At 41.7% G+C, this 25990-nt stretch overlaps 1 protein-coding gene across 5 annotated transcripts in view; it reads right to left on the minus strand.

The window, feature by feature from the left end:
* The window catches only part of fen1 (flap structure-specific endonuclease 1), a 113571-nt gene that overhangs the window by 34598 nt on the left and 52983 nt on the right, over positions 1 to 25990 (minus strand). For all 5 annotated transcript variants that reach the window (XM_060921425.1, XM_060921421.1, XM_060921423.1 and 2 more), the window contains 2 exons: positions 9521 to 9623; positions 8857 to 8959 (listed from right to left, as the gene is read on the minus strand). In XM_060921425.1, the coding sequence (XP_060777408.1) occupies positions 8857 to 8959; positions 9521 to 9623 (206 nt within the window). The remainder of the gene's footprint in view (positions 1 to 8856; positions 8960 to 9520; positions 9624 to 25990) is intronic.

Here is a 25990-nt window from a genome sequence, read left to right on the forward strand (position 1 = left end):
CGACCGCAGCTCGATTTGGATGTGCATGTAAACGTAGTCATTGAAGCCTTACATTGGCTAATGTTAATGAGTCCACCATCAGGAGAACACTGAACAACAATGGTGTGCAAGGCAGGGTTGCAAGGAGAAAGCCACTGCTCTCCAAAAAGAATGTTGCTGCTCGTCTGCAGTTTGCTAAAGATCATGCGGACAAGCCAGAAGGCTATTGGAAAAATGCTTTGCGGACGGATGAAACCAAAATACAACTTTTTGATTTAAATGAGAAGAGTTATGTTTGGAGAAAACACTGCATTCCAGCATAAGAACCTTATCCCATCTGTGAAACATGGTGGTGGTAGTATCATGGTTTGGGCCTGTTTTGCTGCATCTGGGCCAGGACTGCTTGCCATCATTGATGGTATAATGAATTCTGAATTATACCAGCAAATTCTAAAGGAAAATGTCAGGACATCTGTCCATGAACTAAATCTCAAGAGAAGGTGGGTCATGCAGCAAGACAATGCACACAAGTTGTTCTACCAAAGAATGGTTAAAGAAGAATAAATTTAATGTTTTGGAATGGCCAAGTCAAAGTCCTGACCTTAATCCAATCAAAATGTTGTGGAAGGATCTGAAGCGAGCAATTCATGTGAGGAAACCCACCAACATCCCAGAGTTGAAGCTGTTCTGTACAGAGGAATGGGCTAAAATTCCTCCAAGCCAACATTTACCGGAAATGTTTAGTTACAGTTATTGCTGCACAAGTTAGTCACACCAGATACTGAAAGCAAAGGTTCACATACTTTTGCCACTCACAGATATGTAATATTAGATCATTTTCCTCAATAAATAAATGACCAAGTATAATATTTTTGTCTCATTTGTTTAACTGGGTTCTCTTTATCCACTTTTAGGACTTGTGTAAAAATCTGATATTGTTTTGGGTCATATTTATGCAGAAATATAGAAAATTCTAAAGGGTTCACAAACTTTCAAGCACCACTGTATCTTTTAGTATTACATCTAAAATGTTCCATCATGGGCGGCACGGTGGTGTAGTGGTTAGCGCTGTCGCCTCACAGCAAGAATGTCCAGGTTCGAGCCCTGTGGCCGGCGAGGGCCTTTCTGTGCGGAGTTTGCATGTTCTCCCCATGTCCACGTGGGTTTCCTCCGGGTGCTCCGGTTTCCCCCACAGTCCAAAAGACATGCAGGTTAGGTTAACTGGCAACTCTAAATTGACCGTAGGTATGAATGTGAGTGTGTATGGTTGTCTGTGTCTGTGTGTCAGCCCTGTGATGACCTGGCGACTTGTCCAGGGTGTACCCCGCCTTTCGCCTGTAGTCACCTGGGATAGTCTCCAGCTTGCCTGCGACCCTGTAGAACAGGATAAAACGGCTAGAGATAATGAGATGAGAGGAGATGTTCCATCATGGTCTCACACAACACATTAACGCATTTTGCCACACGGTTTGAGGTGCTTTAGACAGGCTTGGATCACTTTCCCCCTCTATGAGAAAGCACACTAGTCTAACCACCCTACCCTACAGCCCAGACATACGAAGAATACAACAGATTGTTGTGACATTCAGAGAATAACCACTTGCCAGTTATTCCTGAAGCTCCTTTAATGTTGCTATATATCTCTTGGCAGCCTCCCTGATAAGTTTTCAGCTTGTCTTCCATCAATTTTCAATGGACGTCCTATTCTTGATCACTGTGGTGTGTCATTTTCTCCACTTGTTGATGACAGCCTTCATAGTGTTCCATGGTACATCTAATGTTTTGTAAATTGTTTTGTACTCCTGATCAATTGCTGGGTTTCAGTCACGTGACTTTTCTTAGCAGTTTTACCGGAAGTGAAATAGCTGGTGGTCTGAACAGCTGCCATAGCACAAACAACTAGTGATAACTTGGAGTATGCTCGTAATCTAGAAGCCACTGCTCGCTTTAAATATATTCAGAAGACTGCTATGTGCAATGGAATAGACCCCTACAGTCTGGGGAAAAAAGGATTTGTCATACGATCTCGAAAGCTACCTTTCAGTCGAGTTCCCCGACATCTCAAACTATCTGGTGTTGCAGACATCCTTCTACACTGCAAAACAGATGAAAATGTGGAAGAGTATGGAGGCTTACAACATTTTTTTATAAAGGACCTCGGTATCAAATCGCTGACAAATGAATCCTGTATTGTTTTTGCCTGTGTATGTTTTTTTTTAATCTTTTCATTCGTGTCTTTACAACAAAACGCTGCAAGTTGAAGTGTAAACAAACAGTTTGCTTGATTCTCATGTGTGTTTGCTCTTATCTCTCAGGTAATTATTCACAAAGGTCATCAGAAACCCCTTTAAAGACCTGGATCTTAGTTAAACAAGACGTAGAAGTGATCACGGCGCATTGTAACTGTATGGCTGGGTAAGAATTTTGTCGCAACCTTCATGCATATGGACTTTGTGAGGAGTAAACAAAGAAACAGCTGGGGACTTTAGTGCTTCATGACTTAAAAAAAAAAAGAAAGAAAGAAAAGGACCGTAAAATAATGACACAGCAAGAAAAGTACTTGGAAAACACTAACGACATAGCTGAGATGGAGATACAAACCTGTCACAAAGTGATCACTGCAAACTCAAGCATGCTTCAACTCGGCTCCCTTTGATTTCAGTGAGAGGTTCAAAAGCCATCTTTCTCGACGCTTTTTGTGAAATCCTGTATTCATTCACCCTTTTTGTTTTATTAGTTCACAGGGAACCCTGAAGAAACTTTTCAGTTTCATGGTTTGATTGATTCAAACAACCTAAAACAACGCACGCGTAAGGCATTTTTCATGCAAGCAGTGCACTTTCTCTGTACAAACACGGTCAACGGAGCTTTGGTAGACCACCAGCTAAAGTTTTGAATAACTAATGAGGCAGATGTGATGTCACGTGAAACCCAGCAATACCTTTCAAAAATGAGATTTGTACACGCTTCAAGGACCTGGCTTCAGCAGTCATTTGAAACCAAAAATGAGTAAATACTGTAGAATCATACAGAAATAGCTGATCTTTATTTAGGGGTTAATCAAAATCACTTAATTGATGACGGGTGTACAATTATTTTTGAACATGAAATTGGTAAATTCGGAACATAGTCACATGCCCAAGACACACTTACGCAACCAGGTCATTGTACATTTTCCTTTTTTCTTCCCTAAAATGTTTCTATTCGTTTTTCATTTGAATTTTGTTGTCGGTTATATTCCACATTAAAGGTGGAAAGGATCTGACATGATTTACAGTATCTTGGTATATTACAAAAACCTGCAATTTTAATAGGGTTGTAGAGACAATTTATATTCACTTGATGTTTTAACAGGGAAAATCAGCTTATTTTACGCTATACATCAGCTTATTTCAATAATTCTCACGTCAATTATGTTTTTTGTAATAAAATGTCGGCCAAAATATCAAAATTATAGTGAAAAACAGTGTGTTCATTGAATTTCTCCTTATATAAAGGAATCACAATATTACACCGTCATTCAATAAAGTGGTATGCATAGGAAATGAAGCTCTGCAAATTATACATTCATGCAAATCATGTAGAATGTTATTTCTATCACAATCTGACTGTTCAATCAATAGCACCAAATCAGAAAAAGTTGGGACAACATGGAAAATGGCAAAAAAAAAAAAAAAAAGAGCAGTGATTACAAAATTTACTTTGACTTGTATTTCATTACAGACAGAATGAACCCAAGATATTTCATGTTTTGTTGGTCAACTTCATTTCATTTGTTAATATACTTCCATTACTGAATTTCAGGCCTGCAACACATTCAGAAAAAAGTTGCAAGGGAGCAGTTTAGGGCTAGTAATGAGGTAAAACAATTATTATGATTATTATTTAATTTGAATGTGATTTGAAACAGGTGATGTCAAAAGGTGATAGAAAAATTCAGTATCCAGGAAAGGCCTAGTCTTGTTTGTCAACAAATGCATGAGAAAATTATTGTGAATGTTTAAAACCAATGTTCCTCTCAGAAAGATATGAAAGGATTTGGATATTTCACTCTTTACAGTATCATTAAATGATTCAAGGAATCTGGAGGAATTTCGGTGTGCAAAGGGTAAGGATGCAAGCCTAAGCTGAACACCCGTGATCTCTGATCCCTCAGATCTCACTGGATTAAAAACAGTCATTCATCTATAGCTGATATAACTACATGAGCTCAGGATTACTTTGGCAAACCTTTGTCAAGCTACAATACAGAGTTATAATCCACAGTGGTCAGATGAATCAGTATCCTAGACCGTTTTTAAGCGCCAGACCAAAGATGAAAAGGACCATCCAGACTGTTACCAGCAACAAGTCCAAAAGCCAGGGTCTGTCATGGTATGGGTTTATGTCAGTGCCCTTGGCTAAGGTAACTTACACTTCTATGATGGCAGCATTAATGCAGAAAAGTACATTGAGATTTTGGAGCAGCATATGTTGCCTTCAAAACAACATCTTTTCCAGGGATATTTCAACAAGACAATGCAAAACCACATTCTGCACACATTACAAAAAGACATAACTGTGGAAGAAGAGGGTACCTGTCCCCAATAGAGAACGTGTGAATTTTGAACAAAAAAATGACGACAACCCCATACTGTTGCACACCTTAAGACCTGTTTGCAAAAAAAATGGGACAAAATAACACCTGAAACGCTTCATCACATGGTGTCTTCAGTCCCTAAACATATTTTAAGTGTTGCGAGAAGGAATGGCAACATTACAAAATGGTAAATGCTTCCCCTGCCTTTTTTTTTTTTGGGGGGGGGGGCACACAGATCCCCACCCCACTCTGTCATGTTCATGCACCAGGACTTTCTCCAAAGCACAGATAGGTGGCGCTCCACAACGTCAGTGTCAAGCTGTCACTTGCGCGTGCGCACACAAAAATCAATACCATAAATTGAAAAATGAAGAGTACTTTCCACACCTAAATGTCTCCTATTGCCCTCTGAAAATGAGTAATGACTATAGAAATAGGAAGATATTGTAATATACTCAACAAAAATAAAAACTTTACACTCGTTTCAAAGTCAATAATTTGAACATTTTGGAAAATAGGTTTGAAATAACGATTGTATTCAATTATCTTGTCATTAAAGATGCTATAGCATACAGATCATGTTTGTCATGGAATCGGTTCCACCGGAAATGCGACAATGTCCATGATCAAAAACTGAGAGTCACAACTTAAAGGTGGAGTATGAGATTTTTTTCAGGAGTATTTTTTACCATATTGCTTGAAAAGCTCCTCACACCCATGTTGCAAGCAGTACAATAGAAGGTTTGACCCAAAAACGAAATATTTTAATCCAGTCTACAGTGTAAAATAAAGGAAAAACGCCATCCAATCATATTGAGGTACCACCTCAAAATGATTGGATACTGACACATCAATCAGACTGAAGCCCACGAGCAGCCCCTCCCTTCTGTGTGTGTGTGAGAGTCACACAGAGCGCAGGATTCTCTCAGTGCGCTCCCTCCAAACAACGGGGATTTACACGAAAACGGAAGGAGATATTCACAAAATTCTTTCACAGTGAGCGCCACAAGGATCTCCTGAACGCACTGATGTAATTTTTTTGTCTGTAGTGTAAAAAATGAGGTCACTAGAGCGAGTTAAATACGAGTGACTTTTCTGCCAAGTTTTATAATGGAAGTCTATGGGGCTGGGCGGCTGTGCTCTCCTCACTTTCAGGCTTCTCATTCAAAAACCGCAAGTCCTATCGTGTAGGTAGACACATTGTATGAATCAGGACAAGTGTGGCTACTACTTTTGAGAAAATTGTGTGTGTGGAGTGAAAATTGGGGCTGAAAACACAGTTTAAATGAGAAAGTTTGAGCTATTTTTCCAAGCTCTCTACACTCTCCACTGGTGTGTAACGCAATAGACACCCATTATAAAGGCTGATTTTCTCAGGCTTTATAAGGGGGAGGAGGGGTGGAGACGCGGGGGGTGGGAGCATGGCGAGGGCGGGCGTGTTTCTTTTCAAAATATGGCTTGCGGGAACCGTTATTCCCAAATCTCATACCCCACCTTTAATGAAATCATGTCAATATCGGGTGTGTCCTCCATGGGCGTTCACAACTGCGATACAACGTCTCCTCAAGGATTGGATGATGCGTCTGAACACAGCTTGGGGAATGCGCCGCCATATTTGTACCAACATGGCACCAAGCTCCTGCAAGTTCTGTGGAGGGTTCCTTACGGTCGGCTGTGGCACCAGTTTGATGGAGACGTGTCTGGAAATTATGGATGGTCTGTGGACTGCATCCCATAACCCTCGCAACGTCAGTGACGGATGTTCCCGTATTCAGCATGCCAATGGCACGTTCATGCTGAATGTTTGACAGTCGTGGCATTGCAAATTAACGAATAATTAACCATAAAACCTTGTTTTTCTGAGATGACACTCTACTCTGCTACCGTGAGATCAATTGCACGTGTATCAATAGGTCACGTCACTTGTGTCACGTGGAAACGTGATTTTAGTGTGCAGTGCTCTCGCACGTGCTACGTAGGCCCGACCAGTAGAATGAATGTGTGACGTAATGCCCTTGACAATGCATTTAACCATAATCACAACAAGAACTCTTTCAAGAAAAGTTTCTAAACACTATTTGAAAAATAATGAGTGTCAAGTTTTTATTTTTGCTGAGTATATATAGGCCTAGACAATCCTGGTACTCAACCCAGAAGTGAAAATAAAGGGTTTCACTGCATGCACTGACTGCCATTCACAACCATACATTAAAACCACGTTCTAGGTGTTGGTTGATAGATGGCGCTGTTGCGTGATTTGACCTCAATTCTGTTCCTGGTATCCTGAAAATGGAAAATGAAGAGGCGTGCCATTTTCTGTTCCTGGCATCCTGGAAATGGAAAATGAAGAGGCATGCCATTTTGTTCAATCTTATGCATTATTTGTTGTGCAATAAAATTAAATATTTCTCTGACTTGACAGTGTTTTCATTTCAAATTTAATTTTGCCCTTTATATATTTGACAAGGTAAAAAACAGCAAATTTAATAAATGTTTAATCGTGCCTAAATCAGCCCTAGATGCCACCAAAATGCACCATTTAAAGTCTCTAATTTCAAAATTTTCCGGGGGAGCATGCCCCTCTAGCAGCCGGCCCTTATGGGTTGGACTCTGCAGGAATAGCATCGCTCTGATATTTTTTTTCCGGGGAAAGCTCTGTGCATGCTGGCACTCAAAGCACAGGCTACAGATTACAATGCACACACAGTACCATTAGGACGAGTTACTATGCACCTGCTCTGGATTAGAGCACAATCACAGCACGCACTTATGAACGCTCTCTAAACACACAGACTTGGTGAAGTATACACACTGTACCTAGTGTCTCACATTATCAAGCCTTGTATTGCCTTTCTGGTATTGACTTTCTTATTTTGTCTATTTGGACTCTGCCTTTTGTCTTTGCCTCCGCCATTCTGTTTGTCCCACGCTTGGCCACTGCCCGTTTCACAACCCTGCCTTTGTCTTTCATTTTTGAGCTGTTTGCCTGCCTGTTTGTAAATAAACACCCTTCCTGCAATTACATCCGTCATTCACCTGCTTACATGACACTGAGCCATGTGGCAGGTGCCTCTTCCCACCAGGGACAAACAATAAGTAATCAAGTCCATAATCAGGTTATCAATACATGTTAATGCCACAAAACAAAGGCTTAACGAGACTCGATTAGGTGTTGATCATTAACAAATATTGAGAATGGCGATCAAAGGATTGATGAAAAGACTAAATGACTGCTGATCCCACTAAATTTAACACCTAGTTAAAGTGCACCAGCAGCATTTTTATACCCCCCCATCTTAATAACATCAGTGATTTGCGATACACAAATGAACTGAATGGTGAAGATGACACCATAGAAACATAGCGAGTCAGTAGATGGACACTGACAGTGATACACCAGTAACCTCCCCGTCATTTTCATCACAGATGAAGAAATGATCGCCTCCATTCGTGATCCTTTAAATCAGTCAATGAACTGCGATAGTGACTCGGAAGGAGAAATTCGTGAGAAGGAGAATGTACCTCAGATTTTGCATATAACATGAGTGTTTGGTGTGACAATTTTGGTCAATATTATGAACTTTTCAGACGTCATCCAAGGAGTTTGTTATAGCAGGGTTGCAGTGTCCAGGTTTCTTTTGAAACCTGACTTATCTCATGAGTTGTGTGCTGTTGTATTGTTTTGAGTGCAATACAAGTCAAATATTACTTACAAATCATTTTCAGTTTTAAGTTCAATTTCAGGCGGCACGGTGGTGTAGTGGTTAGCGCTGTCGCCTCACAGCAAGAAGGTCCGGGTTCGAGCCCCGTGGCCAGCGAGGGCCTTTCTGTGCGGAGTTTGCATGTTCTCCCCGTGTCCGCGTGGGTTTCCTCCGGGTGCTCCGGTTTCCCCCACAGTCCAAAGACATGCAGGTTAGGTTAACTGGTGACTCTAAATTGACCGTAGGTGTGAATGTGAGTGTGAATGGTTGTCTGTGTCTATGTGTCAGCCCTGTGATGACCTGGTGACTTGTCCAGGGTGTACCCCGCCTTTCGCCCATAGTCAGCTGGGATAGGCTCCAGCTTGCCTGCGACCCTGTAGAAGGATAAAGCGGCTAGAGATAATGAGATGAGAATGAGTTCAATTTCAACATACCATCTCAACTTTTTCTGATTTGGTTTTATATAACTTTTTTATTAACTGATGGACCAGTGTTGGAAATAATGAAAAATCTTCCTGAGATGCACTGTAAATTTGGATTGTCTCATGAAACTACTAATTTGATAATGAACAGGACTTTCTTGCCATTTATTATTACCTCTCCAGACTTGAGCTGAGGGGGCTTCCCATCAAACACATATACAGGCTTGATGCCACTGTCCAGCATTCGGATGGTTCTGTAGAACATGCCCATGAGGTGGCTGTCAAGCAGAAAGACTGATGTAAAAGAACATTTTTTTTCTTATTTCAAGCCTAAACAATACAATAGCTTAAATAATCCTAAGGCACAACAATTGCATATTACATTTTGGATATACTCCTTTTGCAAATCACTTGCATCAGGTAGAAACTATAGTGCATGTATATATGGGGTTTTACAGGGACCACCAGGTACTTACAGCACTCTGTACATATACTCACACTCCAGGTTCTACCTCATTATGCTTGATCACACAGACTGAAAGTGGTTGCAACAAAGCAAGCAGCATGTTTAATCACTTTCTAACTATCGCTACCATTTTAATTATTTGTAACATGTCCAAAAGATTTTACAATTCATTATAGGTTTATTCTTTTTTTTCCCTCTTTAAGACAAAAAAAGTGGACTTTTCAACTATTTTCTATACATTTATCTAATCTTAGCCAAGTCAAAAATACATTTTTGAGTGATAAATTATGTTAAAAGATGGACTTTCTACACAAAATGTATAAGGCAGGTTGTGCATACTTAATACTGTGGAACAGTGTCACTTGTATAATACCTTGTTGTCTCACCATCTTCATTCTGTAAAACATTGCCGTCTTGTCTAACAGCGATCAGAAACTGGTAAATGCACATGGAGGCATCTATGGCAATCTTGCGCCCTAAATGTGAACACAGTATTGCACAGACAAAAATCAAAATACAGGGTCATGCAGTTATTCAGGGTTCTTGCAGGATTCAGTAAGTTAAATTTTAGACCTTTTTTAGACTTTTTAAGACCATTATGAAAAATTTTTTAGACCAACACGAAGCATTACAACCTGCCCTACCCCCGCCCTTCCCAAAAAAAGACAATCGAGTTCAATTCTCAAAACAAAGTCATTTGTATTGGTAAACTGACTATCAGGGATACAAACTGATTGTGTGCTTATTTATTTCATATGGCAACATTAGTACATATGTGACATACATTATGTCACATACATTATATATGTGACATACATTATGTCACATAGCAACAAAAGTACAAGACAATAGAGTGATAAAGGGCATTTGTGCAGTAAATGCAGTCTGTAGGGGTTTGTTTTTTTCCCCTAACTGCAACAGAACTCATTTAAACTTTTGATTAGTGGTGTTCTGGTAATAAAACAGCGTTATTATATAATGCACTGTTGTCAGATGATGACTTTCTTGATTGCTCATGTGAACCCCATGCTGCAAACCACAGCATCGCAGACCTCCACTTGCTGTAGCAACCATTTCAACCATATTAACAGTAAAAATGCATACACATCTTTTAAAACTAATAGTTAAAACATACGTAGTAGCCCCGTAGCACACTTGCTTCCAGTTAAACAGCAAACTCACGCAAGGCGGCAGCGATTTACCAATGAAATCAAGTCATACCTTGCGAGAGGTATACAAGGGAGACAGCAGGTTTTTAAGCAGTAGCGGAGCAAACAGGGGCCATTTGAGACAGAGGTGTAAAATCATTGCAAAATATGAATGCAAAATTAATAAATACTAAATAATAAAGCCAAGAAAGACACACCATTGGGGAGAGAATAATATATTTAAAAAAAAAAAGAGCACTGTTAGAAAGCTGAATACGCTGACTGGACTCATGCACTCCATGTTGTCATGGTAACGTTGACGACATGTAATGTGCACGCTAAGATTGTCTACAGCAAGGGTGCCCAAATTCTTCTCTACAATGGGCCAAAAATTAATTCTGTGGGTGGGCCGCAGGCCAAAAAAACGAACGTTCACATTATGTTACCTTACATTTTACTGAAACGTGTCATTTTTATATAGGCTAAGATCATTAAACTCAAATGTAAATGTTTAAAGCAATTAAACACATTTTGTATATTTATAGTAGGCCTACCTTTCAGAAGATGACAGAACATCCACATGGCTTATTTTAAGAGGTAGAAACATATTTGAAAGGAAAGCAACATTTCAGACTATATTACAAAAAGTGCTTTGGTAGCTTGAACAAGTTGAAAACAGTTGGATAAGGTCCAGGACAACCAAATATACAATTCTATTTAAAAATTAACTAAAATGTGAATTGAGCAATAACACATGCCCTTGTAACACTGTGCCTTTTAAGCCATTTAAAACCAGCTGGATTGCCCAACTTATGAAACCAGAGAGAATTTACTTTAGACTGAATGTGAAATTAGATTGAGTATTATTAGGTATGGAATTGGACAATGTGAACTGAGCAATATAGAACACAACATTTCCCTCATGTTGTACCTGAAAGTGTCTCAAGGCCAGCCAGTTCTTGTGTCACTTCAAAATCCTCACTGACTCCGCGCAAAAATGCCATCAATTGTGCATAGTCACATATGTCGGTGCTCTCATCGCAAGCAATAGAAAAGGCCGTAAATCTGGATGCTTTACCAACGATTTGTTCTCTGAGATCCTCAGCCATGTCCTCGATGCGGCAGGTAACTGTGTTCCATGATAAACTAATTTGCGAAAAGGCCCGTGTCTGGCTCGGGGACACAGTCTCTGCAGCCACAGTCAGGCAACTTTTAACAAACTCTCCACATGACAAAGATCTCCCAGATTTCGCTATCATTGCGCTGATCTTATAGCTGGCCTTAGTTGCATTTTCTTGAGCAGATGACGGCTGCAGTAACGTGCATTGTTGGGCACTGAGCCTGGCTAACAGTTCGCTAGCCTTCTGCTTTCTTATTTCACCACTGTATTTCGCAAACTGAGGTAAATGTTTTGTTTCATAATGTCTACGGATGTTGTATTCTTTCAAAACTGCCACTCTGTCTACAGATAAGGCACACTGCCGAGGAATCGATTTCCGTGAAAAAAAAAAAATCTTGCCAACTATTTTTGAATTTTCTTTTATCCGTGTGCCACTGCCTAACACAGCGCTCCATTGTAACCTCTGGTCCTCGCTTGTGTCATGAGCCTGCTGACAGGCAGAAGAGCCAGCAACTCAACAGCGCCCCCCTTGTCCCCCCTTATAAAACTGTGGTCAGAAAGTGAACTGCAGGCAACTCTTCGGAGCCGTTGGGACAGAAATTCCCAGCGGCTGGCACAGACCTGGCACTGACGGGCGGGCACAGATGGGAAAAATGAGGCGGGCCAAAAAAAACGGAACATGGGCCAAACTTGGCCCGCGGGCCCCAAATTGGGCACCCTTGGTCTACAGTGTGAAAGCTCTCCGTGCTAATGTGAGCGGCTATTTAACCAACCGTTCGAGCCCAACACAGCTCCATTTAGTGATAGTGTGCTTCAGCCTATTGCTCGCAGAACACTCTCGTTTTTCATACTTACGGCGGTGCTTGAAAGTTTGTGAACCCTTTAGAATATTCTATATTTCTGCATAAATATGACCTAAAACATCAGATTTTCACATAAGTCCAAAAAGTAGATAAAGAGAACCCAGTTAAACAAATGAGACAAAAATATTATACTTGGTCATTTATTTATTGAGGAAAATGATCCAGTATTACATATCTGTGAGTGGCAAAAGTATGTGAACCTCTTTACTCACTATTATTCGACGCGCTATCCACACTCTTCATCGCACTGCCAACACAACCGCTAACCTTCTCTGACTGCCACAAACTGCATAAACTCGGCGGGAACTTAGAAGGTAGAACTACGGTAGGCATAGTGGACAAACTGGACCGTTGCATACTTGCCGCGATCATCGGTGATTTAAGTTTTTTAGCAGGCAGACAACAACGCAACCGGCACATTTTTTATTAATGTTTTGCAGGCACTTCTAGGAACGGACTGAGAGGATGTAAGAATTTTAGACTTGGATAAATAAAATTTTAGACCTGGGATGAAAATATGTGTTTTTTAGACCTAAAATTTAACTTTCTGAATTTTAGACTTTTTTAGACCCCGCGGGAACCGTTATTACATTCTATTTAATAGCATGCTATTAATACATTAAGTGAAAGATATGCAAGTACACTAAGCTTGTCAATAGAGAGGTTTATTCATTTTGATCAGTATCATTAATTAACACCATTCCCAGGGAAACAGCAATGTTTTTAAGGAATTGCAATGCTAAACAATTAGAAACACCTGGCGTCAGACTACAAGGAATGAATCGTTTGAGTTATGGATGTAATACATTTTTAAGATCTAAGAAGACAACGTTCTCTGTCTTCCATTCTAACATATGAGGAATTCCATATTTGGAAAATGGCTTGAGTGGAAAACAAATTGAGACGATGTCCAATACATATTGTGACGATGTCCAATACATATTGTATGGGGAAGCTAAAGACGTATCATACTAAATAATTGCCCAGTTAAGACCCTTACTGTCCACCAATTTAACGGATATATAAACAGATGATAAATGTGTTTTCTTTAACAGTAACTCTTTTGCATCTACAACCACAAATCAGAAAATGTTGGGATGGTATGTTAAAATTGAAATTAAAACTGAAAATGATCATTTGTAAATAATCTTTGACCTGCAAAGCACTCAAAACAATACAACAGCATATTAATTTATGTTTTACCTCATGAATTTTATTCTTTTTTTCAAAATAAAAACTTTTCAATTTTGATTCTCATATTTTTCATTTCAAAATTCGCCACACCTCCTCTATAGGGGACAGGCACCCTCTTCTTCCACAGTTATGTCTTTCTAATGTGAGCAGAATGTTACTTAGCATTGTCATGTTGAAATATCACTGGAAAATATGTAATATTGAAGGCAGCATATGTTGCTCCAAAATCTCTCTGTACTTTTCTGCATTATTGCTCCATCACAGAAGTGCAAGTTATCTTTGTCAAAGGCACCGACACAACCCCATACCATGACAGACCCTGGCTTTTCAACTTGATGCTGGTAACAATCTGGACGATCCTTTTCATCTTTGGTCCAGAGCACATAGGGTCCATTTCTTACAAAAAAGACCTGGAATACCAATTCATCTGATCACTAAACAGGTTTCCACTGTGTGATGGTCCATCCCAGATATCTCCAAGCCCAGAGAAGACAACAACATTTCTAGACACAGTTAACATAAGGCCTCCTTTTTGCACAGTAAAGTGTTAACTGGCATTTGTCAGTGTAACTCCGTATTGTAGCTTGACAAAGGTTTGCCAAAGCAATCCCGAGCCCATGTGGTTATATCAGCTATAGATGAATGACAGTTCTTGATGCAGTGCCATCTCAGGGATTGAAGATCACAGGTGTTCAGCTGAGGCTTGTGTCCTTTCCCTTTATGCACTGAAATTCCTCGGTTTAGCTGTTTAAATTCTATGGGTTTTTTTGTCTCATTGCGTGCTGATTAGTTAATTGGAAGTGAGGTCATGTGGGTTAGGTTTCAGACAGACGCTTTTAATGTTGCACACTTCGCTTGAGTGAGAGAGCTTGAGAAGCCGACTCGTGGTTATGCCGGTACACCACTGAGTTTAAAGTTTTATTGTGTGATCCTTACTTATTTTGGATTCATTTCCCTCTCAGTTGGTATGCAGCCAGCGAGGTGTGTGTGTATTTATAATGTTTTATTTCTTTGATTTATTGCTTTGATTGTGTAATTGAATTGTCTAGTTATTGTGTTATTGCTTTTAAACAGTTTGATGGTGGATTAAAGATGAATTAAAGAAGGAAAATAAATCCATCAGTAATGGAAGAACTTTGGCTTTGTGTGTTTCCTGGAGGGGAGTGATAGTCGAACTCGAAGCTGAAGTCAACATCAGCCCATGGCTACCTGTCCGCAATGCGAAGATTTGTCAGCTTGTTGGCAAATTTAAGTTGTTCCCGGGATTGAAGCAAATTTCTTGGATTAAAGCCATGTTTTGTTTTTTTTCCTTTGCTGAAGAAGCCAGTGATTTGGAGTCGAGGGTGACTTTGTGCATGGACTGAATTTGGATCTATGAAAGATAAGGTTGGACATAGGCCTACTTCTCAACGATTGTGGACGAACGGCATGAAACATAAGCACCATTTAGCTTTATTTTTTTTTCTTCAGACTGTCTTTGAAATAAGGCTTTGAACAGTTAATGAACACTTATAATGTGGGTTTATCGTGATTAGCCTACTGGTCACATTTAAGGAGGATATTTAAAACTGAAAAAAGGGGGCTTGGACAAATGCAACTGAATTGAAAATAAGTTACCAGGTTGTTGAATTTTAAGTTTGTTTCACATTGTCTTGTTGATATGCTGGCTATTTTAAATGGGCCTAGTGTGTAGCTTAAGCTGTTGTTAGGCCTATATTGCTTCATGGGCCTTTTTCAAGTTAAGTTCAGCATAGGCCTATTAATTGTTTGAAAGACTGATTTAACCAAACCGTTAAACTGAGCCTGTTCAGTCATTTGCCCGTTGATTGCTTGTATCCTAGCTTAGCTAATACGTAACCCACTATGGCCCTGTCCACACAGCAACGGATTCAGGTGAACCCGATACAATTGTTTATCGTTTCGGCCTGGCGTCCACACGGTACCGGCGTTTTGGGTGCCCCAAAACGCAATCTTTTGAGAACGGGTTCCAGAGTGGAAAGATCTGGCAACGTTGCCGTTGCGAAGTTGTCTGGATGAGTAGAACGGATTTGTTTACGATGACGTCACAACCACATGACTGTGAGTGCTTCACGGCGGGTAGAAGTGTAATGAACTCGATGCGAGTTGTCAACAAATCCTATAACTTGGTTCATGAAATGCGCTTACAAAATATTTTCACTGTGAATATTTATTGTGTAATGGTGCAAAGTGTGAGAGAGAGAGAGAGAGAGAGAGAGAGAGAGAGAGAGAGAGAGAGAGAGAGAGAGAATAGCCCGTAGGGCAGAGTCAATCCCGCCAGCAAAAATAGGGAAAAAAAAGGAGCGATCTCACCTCTTCAGATGTTGGTTTAAGTCCTACAATACATCCCTCAAAAAGGGCGTAGAAGAACAAATTAATCCATCAACGTGTAGCATTCAATTTATTCCGGACCATTAAAGACGCCGCCTTCCGCATAGAATCATACGTCATCCTTGCCGCCATATTGGATGGGTCAAAGCGGAGAATAAAGATGCCTCATTCATGTGCTGCGTTTAACTGTACCAACAGGTTTACCGTCCAAACGAGATCACATGGGATTACCTTTCACAGGTGAGACTGGAAAAATACTTTTCATTGTATTTGGTCATTATAATGTAATTTTACGAACAGATTTTTCTGACTTTGTGGCTAATATGAAGTCTCGCGCATAATAGTTTATGCGCATGCGTCCTTACTTCTTCTATTGTTCTGGTGTCTCCGAAGGGACTGTCTTACAGCGCCCCTAGAGGTGTGGCATGTGTATTGCATTGTTTTCAGCAAGCGTTGCGTTGCCATATGGACCTGATATTTTACTGATCGTTGCCCATTTGGACGCGATATTTTTTTAAATAACATCTCGTTGCCGTTGTCGTGTGGATGTAGCCTATGTCTCAAGGTGGTAAAGATAAAGACCTGCCATTAATAGAGCCTCAGCATTCAGAGAAATTAGCTGAGCTACAAGAGACCAATGAGCCTGATGTTGAGCAACAGCAGATTAACAATTCAAGTGCATTGGAACATCATCAAAATGAGCCTCGTAGAAGTGTTAGATCACATAAATTGACAGAGAAGGGCAAAGATCTACACATGGACGAGTTAAAGTCACTGCTGCTCCATTTTAACAGTGTCTATGAATGTTGGAAGGTTCTGACTAAAGTGGTAAAAAAGTCTGTGGAGCAAAACCATCCAAGCGACATTCTTCAAGAACATGTAATTCGCATTGAAAAGGAGCTGGCTGAACTCAAATGATATTTATGTCTATAGGAAAGCTGATGTTCCAACTCACGACATGCGCTGTAAATTAGATAAAAGCACTTCAATTACTAAGGTTATGATAAAGAATGCTAAGTCTCGGATTCAGGGAGCTGATGAAGAGTTGCTTTGGTCTGATGCTGGCTCTGTATTTGCATCCTCAGCCTCTAGTATCTCTCTTCCTGTTAATAAGGGCTGTGGAGCCAATTCCATTTGTTCCAATGAGTCACTAGCAAAAAGACAACAAGCTGCTGTAGAGTATGCTGTGCTTAAGATCATGAGTGAACAAGAGCTTAGGCAAGAGAAATTGGAAGCACTTCAAGCTCAAGATAAGCAGATAGTTCCAGACCAGGAAGCGGCAGCATTAGCCCGGCGCCTCCAGGAAGAGCGAGAGGAAGTTGAACAAAAAATTAAAAGACAAAACCAAGAGGCCGCCCTGTTGAAAAGGCAACAAGAAGAGAGTGCCGCCAGAAGACAGTCTGTTGAAAACTTGGCGAGAGCTGGATCGTTTGGAAAGATTGAAGAAATTGAACGCTGCTAAGGCAAAGCTGCAAGTGTATGAAGAAATCAATATTGACATGGACCAAGATCTCGTATTTCAGAAGTCTGATGCCCCCATGATTGTGCAGGTAGCTAAACAAGCGGATCCTGTGTGTGACTTACAACTAAGAGATGTGCCATCAAGGGGAGGCATCTCAGATGATACTCAAGATCTTGTCAAGGTTTTGGCTGAGGGTATATCAGCAAATAGGCTACCAGTTCCAGAACCAACCATTTTTTGCGGTAACCCACTTAAGTTCAATCACTGGAAGTCATCCTTTCAAACCTTAATTGAGAGGAAGAATATTCCAGATACAGAGAAGATTTTGTTCCTTGAGAAATATGTTGGGGGCACAGCAAAAGAGGCCATAGAAGGTCATTTCCTGTTTGAGTCGGAAGATTCATACAGTTCAGCTTAGAATCTGCTTGATGCCATTTGTCATTGCTAAGGCCTTCTGAGATAAATTATATGCTTGGCCCTGTATAGCCACTAGAGATAGTGTTGCACTAAGACAATATGTAGACATCCTGCGCAATTGTGAATGTGCCATGTCTCGTAATAAGAATTTGCATGTTCTCAATGATCCAGTAGAGAATCAAAAACTTGTTGTTAAGCTGCCTGAATGTTTAAGCCAGAGATGGAACAGAAGAGCTACACTTTACCAACTAGAGCACGGAAGTTTTCCAAACTTCAGTTATTTTGTAACATTCTTGTCCATGTATTGCTTGCAATCCAACAACCTCGCACCAAGCTATATGGGCAGGTGAGCCAGAGAAGTCTAAAACCAAGAATCAAAGTTCAGCTGCTTCCAAAACTCAAACTGTTGATGCTAAGAGCTTCAACACCAACATTAATGACAACTGGGTCACTTGCATGTTTTGTAAGAAAACGGCACACAGCCTCCAGAAGTGTTACAGATTTCTTGAGCGACCAGTTGCTAAGAGTCAAATTCATTCAGTGTGAGCATCTGTGTTTTGGCTGCTTGAACCCGGGCCATCAGTCAAGAAGCTGCAAGAGGCGGTTGATTTGTGATTCCTGTTCCAGACGTCATCCTACCTGTTTACATGAGGACCATTCAGAACAGTTAACAATTCTCCTGCTTGGTAAACCCCATCATGGGGTTTATCATCCTCAAAAACCAGGAAAAATCCATATTGTCTTTGACTGTTCAGCAAAGTTTCAGAATGCGTCTTTAAATGATCATCTTCTCACAGGACCAGAGCTCACTAATACTTTGGTGGGGGTCCTTTGTAGGTTCCGTAAGGGCCCAATTGCAATTATGCGTGATGTGGAATGAATGTTTCATCAATTTCATGTAAGACCTGAAGACCAAGACTACCTGAGGTTCTTATGGTGGGAGAATGGTGACTTGGAGTCCCCACCAACCGTGTTTAGAATGAAGGTCCATCTATTTGGAGCAGCTTCCTCACCTGGCTGTGCCAATTTTGGTCTTCAACATCTGGCCTCTGCAGGCCAGGGGAAGTTTAACCAAGATACTATCAAGTTTATTCAAAGAAACTTCCATGTTGACGATGGGCTGGCAAGTGTTTCCTCTGAAACAGAAGCAATTCGACTTATTGAGGAAGCAAGAGAGCACTGCGGCACTGGCAAACTTCACCTGCATAAGTTTCTCTCTAATAGCAATAAGGTATTGAGAACAATTCCAGAAGAGGAGTGTGCTCAAAGTGTTAGAGATCTGGACCTTGGAGAGCCACTTATGGAAAGAGTTCTTGGTGTCCAATGGTGTGTGTTTTCGGATGATTTTCAGTTTAGAGTTACTGTTAAAGAATGCCCACTGACCAGAAGGGGGGTGCTGGCAACAGTTGCTTCCATTTAGGACCCTTTGGGGTTCGTAGCGCCCTTTATCCTCCGTGGCAAGCAAATTCTGCGACAGCTCGGTCAAGAAAGAGCAGGTTGGGATGAGCCACTTTCAGACAAGCTTAGATATCAATGGGAACAATGGTTACAAGATCTCCCAAATTTGTCTAATGTAAGGATGAGAAGGTGCTATTTGCCCCCAAGCTTCACAAATGTGAGGAATTATGAGCTCCACCACTTAGATGCAAGTGTCGCAGGTTATGGGGAGTGCTCTTACCTTTCACTGCAAAAAATTGAAAACTGAATTTGAAGAGAAAATTACTTAATAGTAGTGAAATTATCCTGCTGCATGGACAGATATTTTTACTTGATAAGACATCTTAGAATAAGCTGGTTGCAATCTAGAACCAAGTTTAATAATCTCAGAATTGGTGTCTTGTAGTGCAAGATGGCAGCGCGTGTGGTTGCAGCGGCTTATGGCTCTCCTTTTCAGTGCTCTTTTTTTTTTTTTGTTTTTGTATTTCTTTCTTGCTTGTTTGTGCACCATTGGTTCTGCGAACATCCAGTACACCCGCCAGACACTTTTAGCCATCGGTGACCAACACCAGATATCTGTTTCGAGCGACTCTCTCTTCACGCATAACATCCCAGATGACATAGCGAGACCTCCGGGCTCTCTGTGGATTGTTGTTGGGTCTAGGAGGCGGCGCAGACGGAGGAGGGAGAGGAAGCAGAAGCAGGGCCGCAGGTCCGGTGCTATGCTAAGGCTAAGAAAACAACCACACAAGCCACCTCTACCGAGCCTGTATCACTCCAATGCCAGATCCCTGGTGCATAAAATGGATGATCTGGAATTACAACTCGCTGGAAATCGCCATGTTCGGGACTGCTGTGTTTTAATTATCACAGAAACCTGGCTTCATCCGGAAATACCCGATGCTAGCTTGCAGCTAGCAGGCCGCACTCTGCTCCGCTGGGATAGGAATGAGGACTCCGGTAAGAGTAGAGGAGGGGGGCTCTGTATTTACATGCATGATAATTGATGCAACAACGGAACAATTATAGATAAACACTGTTCCCCAGACCTCGAGTACATGTCTGTAAGATGCTGGTCTTTTTTTCTACTGAGAGAACTAACTGTGGTGATTGTCACAGCTGTGTATATTCCACCTGACGCCAGTGTAAACTCTCTCTCTCTGCTGAACACCCGCTGCCTTAGCAGAGCTAAGAACATTATCAAGGACAGTTCCCACCCTGGCTTTGATCTGTTCAACCTGTTGCCCTCAGGGAGGCACTACAGATGCATCAGGACAAAGACAAACCGATTCAAAAACAGCTTCTTTCCAAAAGCCATAACTGCCCTGAACTTGGATATGCTCTGACTTTATAGTCTATTTATTTTACTATGTGACTCTCCTCGTGCAATAATTTATAATGTGCAGTACTTTATAAGGGACTCTCTCTGTGCAATACTTTTATAAATGTGCAATACCTCACTCCATAATGTGAAACACAACACATTCACCTCACCTCAGGACTGTACACCTTACATACAGCACATGCACCTCAGGACTGTGCACCTTACACACAGCACATACACCTCAGGACTGTGCACCTTACACACAGCACATACACCTCAAGTCTGTGCACCTACCTTACCTTGCAATACTTCATAAATGTGTAATATTTTATTTTATAGTGTGACTCTCTCGTGCAATAATTTATAATGTGACTCTCTCTGTGCAATAATTTATATGTGCAATGAGCAATACCTCACTCCATAATGTGTAACACAACACATACACCTCAGGACTGTGCACCCTACCCCCCCTTACACACTCCCCCCCCTTTTTTCCTCCCCCCTTCCTCTCTCTCTCTCTACACGCTGTTTGCACTGTTATTGGAGATGCTTTAATCTCATTGTACATGTGTATAGTGACAATAAAGGCATTCTATTCTATAGTATTCTTCTAATAGGAAATGCTAGATCATTTCAGCTATTTTCAAGATATTTTCACTTGCTAAGATATAATTTTTTGCAGTGTTGAGCCATCAACACCAGTGGAGATGTCCATTGCTAATTTGTTATGGGGAAGGCACGTGTCGCCCCTACCAAGGTCACAACAATACCCCGTCTTGAGCTATCGACAGCTGTAGTGGCAGCTAGAACGAGTGTTATGCTCAGGAATGAACTTCAACTGGATGGCCTGCAAGAATATTTCTGGACGGACTCAAGAACAGTCCTTGGATATATAAATAATGATGCTAGACGTTTTCATGTGTTTGTGGCAAATCAAATTCAAAGAATAAAGTCCCTCACTGATCCAGAGCAATGGCGTTTTGTGCATTCAGAGGATAATCCTGCGGCCCATGCATCAAGAGGCCTAATGGCAGATCAACTCATTTCCTCCAATTGGTTCACCGGTCCAGACTTCTTATGGAAGAGCCAGCTACCCGTAGGAGATGATAAGGTGGGAGAAGTCATTGGGGGGGGGGGGGGGGGGGATCTAGAACTTAAAGCTGTCCAGGTGTTTAGCACCTAGGCAAGGGAAGAAAGGACATTGTTAGATCGCCTGACAAAGTTCTCGGATTGGAAAAGAGCCATCAAGGCTGTCGCATGTCTTAAGCGTTATGTTAAATGTTTCAGTGGCTGTAAGTCCAACCCAAGCCATGCCACAAGCATTGAAGAAAGACAAGAAGCAGAGGTGTTTATCATTAAATTGGTTCAAACGGAAGCATTCAGTATTGAAATGGAAAAGTATAAAAAAAGAACAGTGAAGTTAAAACCAAAGACAGAGCCAATAAGCTGCACCAATTAAGTGCATTTATAGACTAACACGGTGTTCTTAGAGTTGGGGGACGGTTGGCAAGATCTGCTCTCCACCCTCATATTAAGCACCCTGCCATCATCCCAAAAAGCAGTCACGTGTCCTCTTTGCTCATTAAGTATTACCATGAAAAGGTACATCAAGGGAGGGGAATAACTGTATTAACTGAATTGCGTGCCAATGGAATTTGGGTCATAGGATGTAGCAGTGCAGTTGCATCATATATTTTCAAGTGTACAACCTGCAGGAAGTATAGAAGACGTACACAGAACCCAAAAATGGCAGATTTGCCAATTGAAAGAATAGAAACAACAGCTCCATTTACTTATTCTGGCCTAGATTGTTTTGGTCCTTTTTATGTGAAGGATGCAAGAAAGGAGTTGAAGAAGTATGGCCTTCTCTTTACGTGTATGTGTTCCAGGGCTGTACATATTGAAATGTTGGATGACCTTACTTCAGATGCTTTTATTAATGCTCTCCGTACATTTATTGCAATACGTGGGAATGTGCGACAACCGAGATATGATCAGGGGACCAATTTTGTGGGGGCCAGAAAGGAATTCACCAATGCACTGAAGGAGTTTCAAAATCATGAGCAGTTGAAGGATTATGGATGTGAATTTGTCATGAACATTCCATCATCTAGTCATATGGGAGAGACAGATAAGGACAATTCGAAGTGTCTCGTCTCGTCTTCTTCCGCTTATCCGGGACCGGGTCGCGGAGGCAGCAGTCTAAGCATGGAAGCCCAAACTTCCCTTTCCCCAGACACCTCGGCCAGCTCCTCGGGAAGAACACCGAGGCGTTCCCAGGCCAGCCGAGAGACATAGTCCCTCCAGCGTGTCCTGGGTCTTCCCCGGGGCCTCCTCCCGGGGGGACATGCCTGGAACACCTCCCCAGGGAGGCGTCCAGGAGGCATCCGAAAAAGATGCCCGAGCCACCTCAGCTGGTTCCTCTCGATGTGGAGGAGCAGCGGCTCTACTCCGAGCTCCTCCCGAGTGACTGTGCTTCTCACCCTATCTCTAAGGGAGCGCCCAGCCACCCTGCGAAGGAAACTCATTTCAGCCGCTTGTATCCGCGATCTTGTTCTTTCTGTCATTACCCAAAGCTCATGACCATAGGTGAGAGTCGGAACGTAGATCGACCGGTAAATTGAGAGCTTCGCCTTTTGGCTCAGCTCCTTCTTCACCACGACGGACCGGTAAAGCGACCGCATCACTGCGGAGGCTGCACCGATCCGCCTGTCGATCTCACGCTCCATCCTTCCCTCACTCGTGAACAAGATCCCGAGATACTTAAACTCCTCCACTTGAGGCAGGACTTCTCCACCAACCTGGAGAGGGCAAGCCACCCTTTTCCGGTCGAGAACCATGGCCTCGGACTTGGAGGTGCTGATTCTCATCCCAGCCGCTTCACACTCGACTGCAAACCGCCCCAGTGCATGCTGAAGGTCCTGGTTTGAAGAAGCCAACAGGACAACATCATCCGCAAAAAGCAGAGATGAAATCCTGTGGTTCCCAAACAGGATTCCTTCCGGCCCCTGGCTGCGCCTAGAAATTCTGTCCATAAAAATTATGAACAGAACCGGTGACAAAGGGCAGCCCTGACGGAGTCCAACATGCACTGGGAACAGGTCTGACTTACTGCCGGCAATGCGAACCAGACTTCTGCTCCGTTCGTACAGGGACCGGACAGCCCTTAGCAAAGAGCCCCGAACCCCATACTCCCGAAGCACCCCCCACAGAATACCACGGGGGACACGGTCGAATGCCTTCTCCAGATCCACAAAGCACATGTGGACTGGTTGGGCAAACTCCCATGAACCCTCGAGCACCCTATGAAGGGTATAGAGCTGGTCCAGTGTTCCGCGACCAGGACGAAAACCGCATTGTTCCTCCTGGATCCGAGGTTCGACTATTGGTTGGAGGTTCACCAAAAACCCCCTATGGAGAAAAAATCCAGGACCGTGACGTCGCCCGGTAGGACGCAGCCGGGGCCCCACCCTGGAGCCAGGCCCGGGGTTGGGGCTCATATGCGAGCGCTTGGTGGCCGGGCCTTTGCCCATGGGGCCCGGCCGGGCTCAGCCCGAAGAGGTGACGTGGGCCCGACCTCCTGTGGGTTCACCACCCACAGAGGTAGCAGTAGGGGTTTGGTGCAATGTGGATTGGGTGGCAGTCGAAGGCAGGGGCCTCGACGACCTGATCCCCGGACACAGCGGCTGGCTGTTGGGACATGGAATTCGAAGTGTTTTAACTGCAATTCTTGATGAATCTGGCAAGAGACTTGATAGTGCTTCATTGAGAACTCTTCTGTATGAAGTGATGGCTATTATAAATAGCAGACCATTGACAACTGAGCACATAAACGATCGAACAAGTTTTGAACCACTCAAGCCAAATCATATCTTGATGATGAAATCTACCATTGCGTCGCCTCCCCCTGGCCAGTTTGAGAGTCAGGTTCTGTACCTGCGCAAGAGATGGCGACAGGTACAATTTTTGGCAAATTTTGGGCTAGATGGAAAAAGGAATATCTTCTCAATCTTCAACAAAGACAAAGGTGGCAAAAGGATAAGCGGAATACAAGAGTCAATGACAGTCATTCTCCAAGAAGATGATTCACCTCAAAATCAATGGAGATTGGCAAGGGTGGCTGAAGTTTATTCTAGCTCTGATGGAAGGGTTCGAAAGGTTAAGTTATTGATGAGTGATTCAACCTTGGACCATTTAGGGAAACATACTTCCAAGCCTGTGTATCTTGACAAACATGTTCAAAAGATTGTTTTGCTGCTTGAGGCTCAATAATGCTCTATTTGCACATACAGAATTTAAGATCATAATATGGCCAGAAGTATTAATGTATTATTGAATTAAATCATTGTATGATTTGGTGGGAGTTTAGCTGTTGTTTAAATTCCATGGGTTTTTTTTTGTGGGGGGTTTTCGTCTCATTACGTGCTGATGAGTTAATTGGAAGTGATGTCATGTGGGTCAGGTTTCACACGGATGCTTTTAATGTTGCACACTTCACTTGAGTGAGAGAGCTTGAGAAGCTGACTCGCGGCTATGCCAGTACACCGCTGAGTTTGAAGTTTTATTGTGTGATCCTTATTTATTTTGGACTCATTTCCCTCTCAGTTGGTATGCAGCCAGCAAGGTATGTATGTGTGTGCATTTATAATATTTTATTTCTTTGATTTATTGCTTTGATTGTGTGATTGGATTGTCTAGTTATTGTGTTACCTTATTGCTTTTAAACAGTTCGATGGTGGATTAAAAATGAATTAAAGAAGGAAAATAAATCCATCAGGAATGGAAGAACTTTGGCTTTGTGTGTTTCCTGGAGGGGAGTGATACTCTGAGTTCCTCAAATCATTTAATGATATTATGCACTATCATAATATCCAAATCTCTTTGTATCTTCCTTTGAGGAACATTGGTTTTAAACATTTCAATAATTTTCTCACACATTTGTTGACAAACTGGAGATCCTTGGCCCATCTATGCCCCTCAAAGACATAGGCCTTTCCTGGATACTGATTTTGTACCAAATCATGATTACAGTCACCTGCTGACATCACATGTTTCAACTCACATCGTTATTTAATTGTTTTACCTTGTTACTAGCCCTAAATTGCCCTGTCCCAACTTTTTCTAGAACATATTGCAAGCCTACACAGGAATAGATGTATATTAACAAATGAAATAAAGGTGACCAGAGAAAACTTGAAATATCTTGGGTTCATTCTGTCTGCATTGAAGTACAGTTGTGGTCAGAAGTTTACATACTTCTGGCATGAACGTCATCTTGGATATGAATGTCATGGCAACATTTGGGCTTTCAGTAATTTCTTTGAACTGTTCTTTTTCTGTGGCAGAATGTACAGCATACATCTTTAATTAAAAAAACCAAACAAACAAACAAACAAAAAAAACTAGAATTTGGTGCACAAGTTTTAATTTTCTTTGGGTTTTCTGAAATCAACACAGGGTCAAAATTATACATACAGGGTCAAAAATATACATACAGCACACTTAATATTTGGCTAAAATGTCTCTTCG

Source organism: Neoarius graeffei, chromosome 5 (genome assembly GCF_027579695.1).
Source record: "Neoarius graeffei isolate fNeoGra1 chromosome 5, fNeoGra1.pri, whole genome shotgun sequence".
Classification (NCBI taxonomy): Eukaryota; Metazoa; Chordata; class Actinopteri; order Siluriformes; family Ariidae; genus Neoarius; species Neoarius graeffei.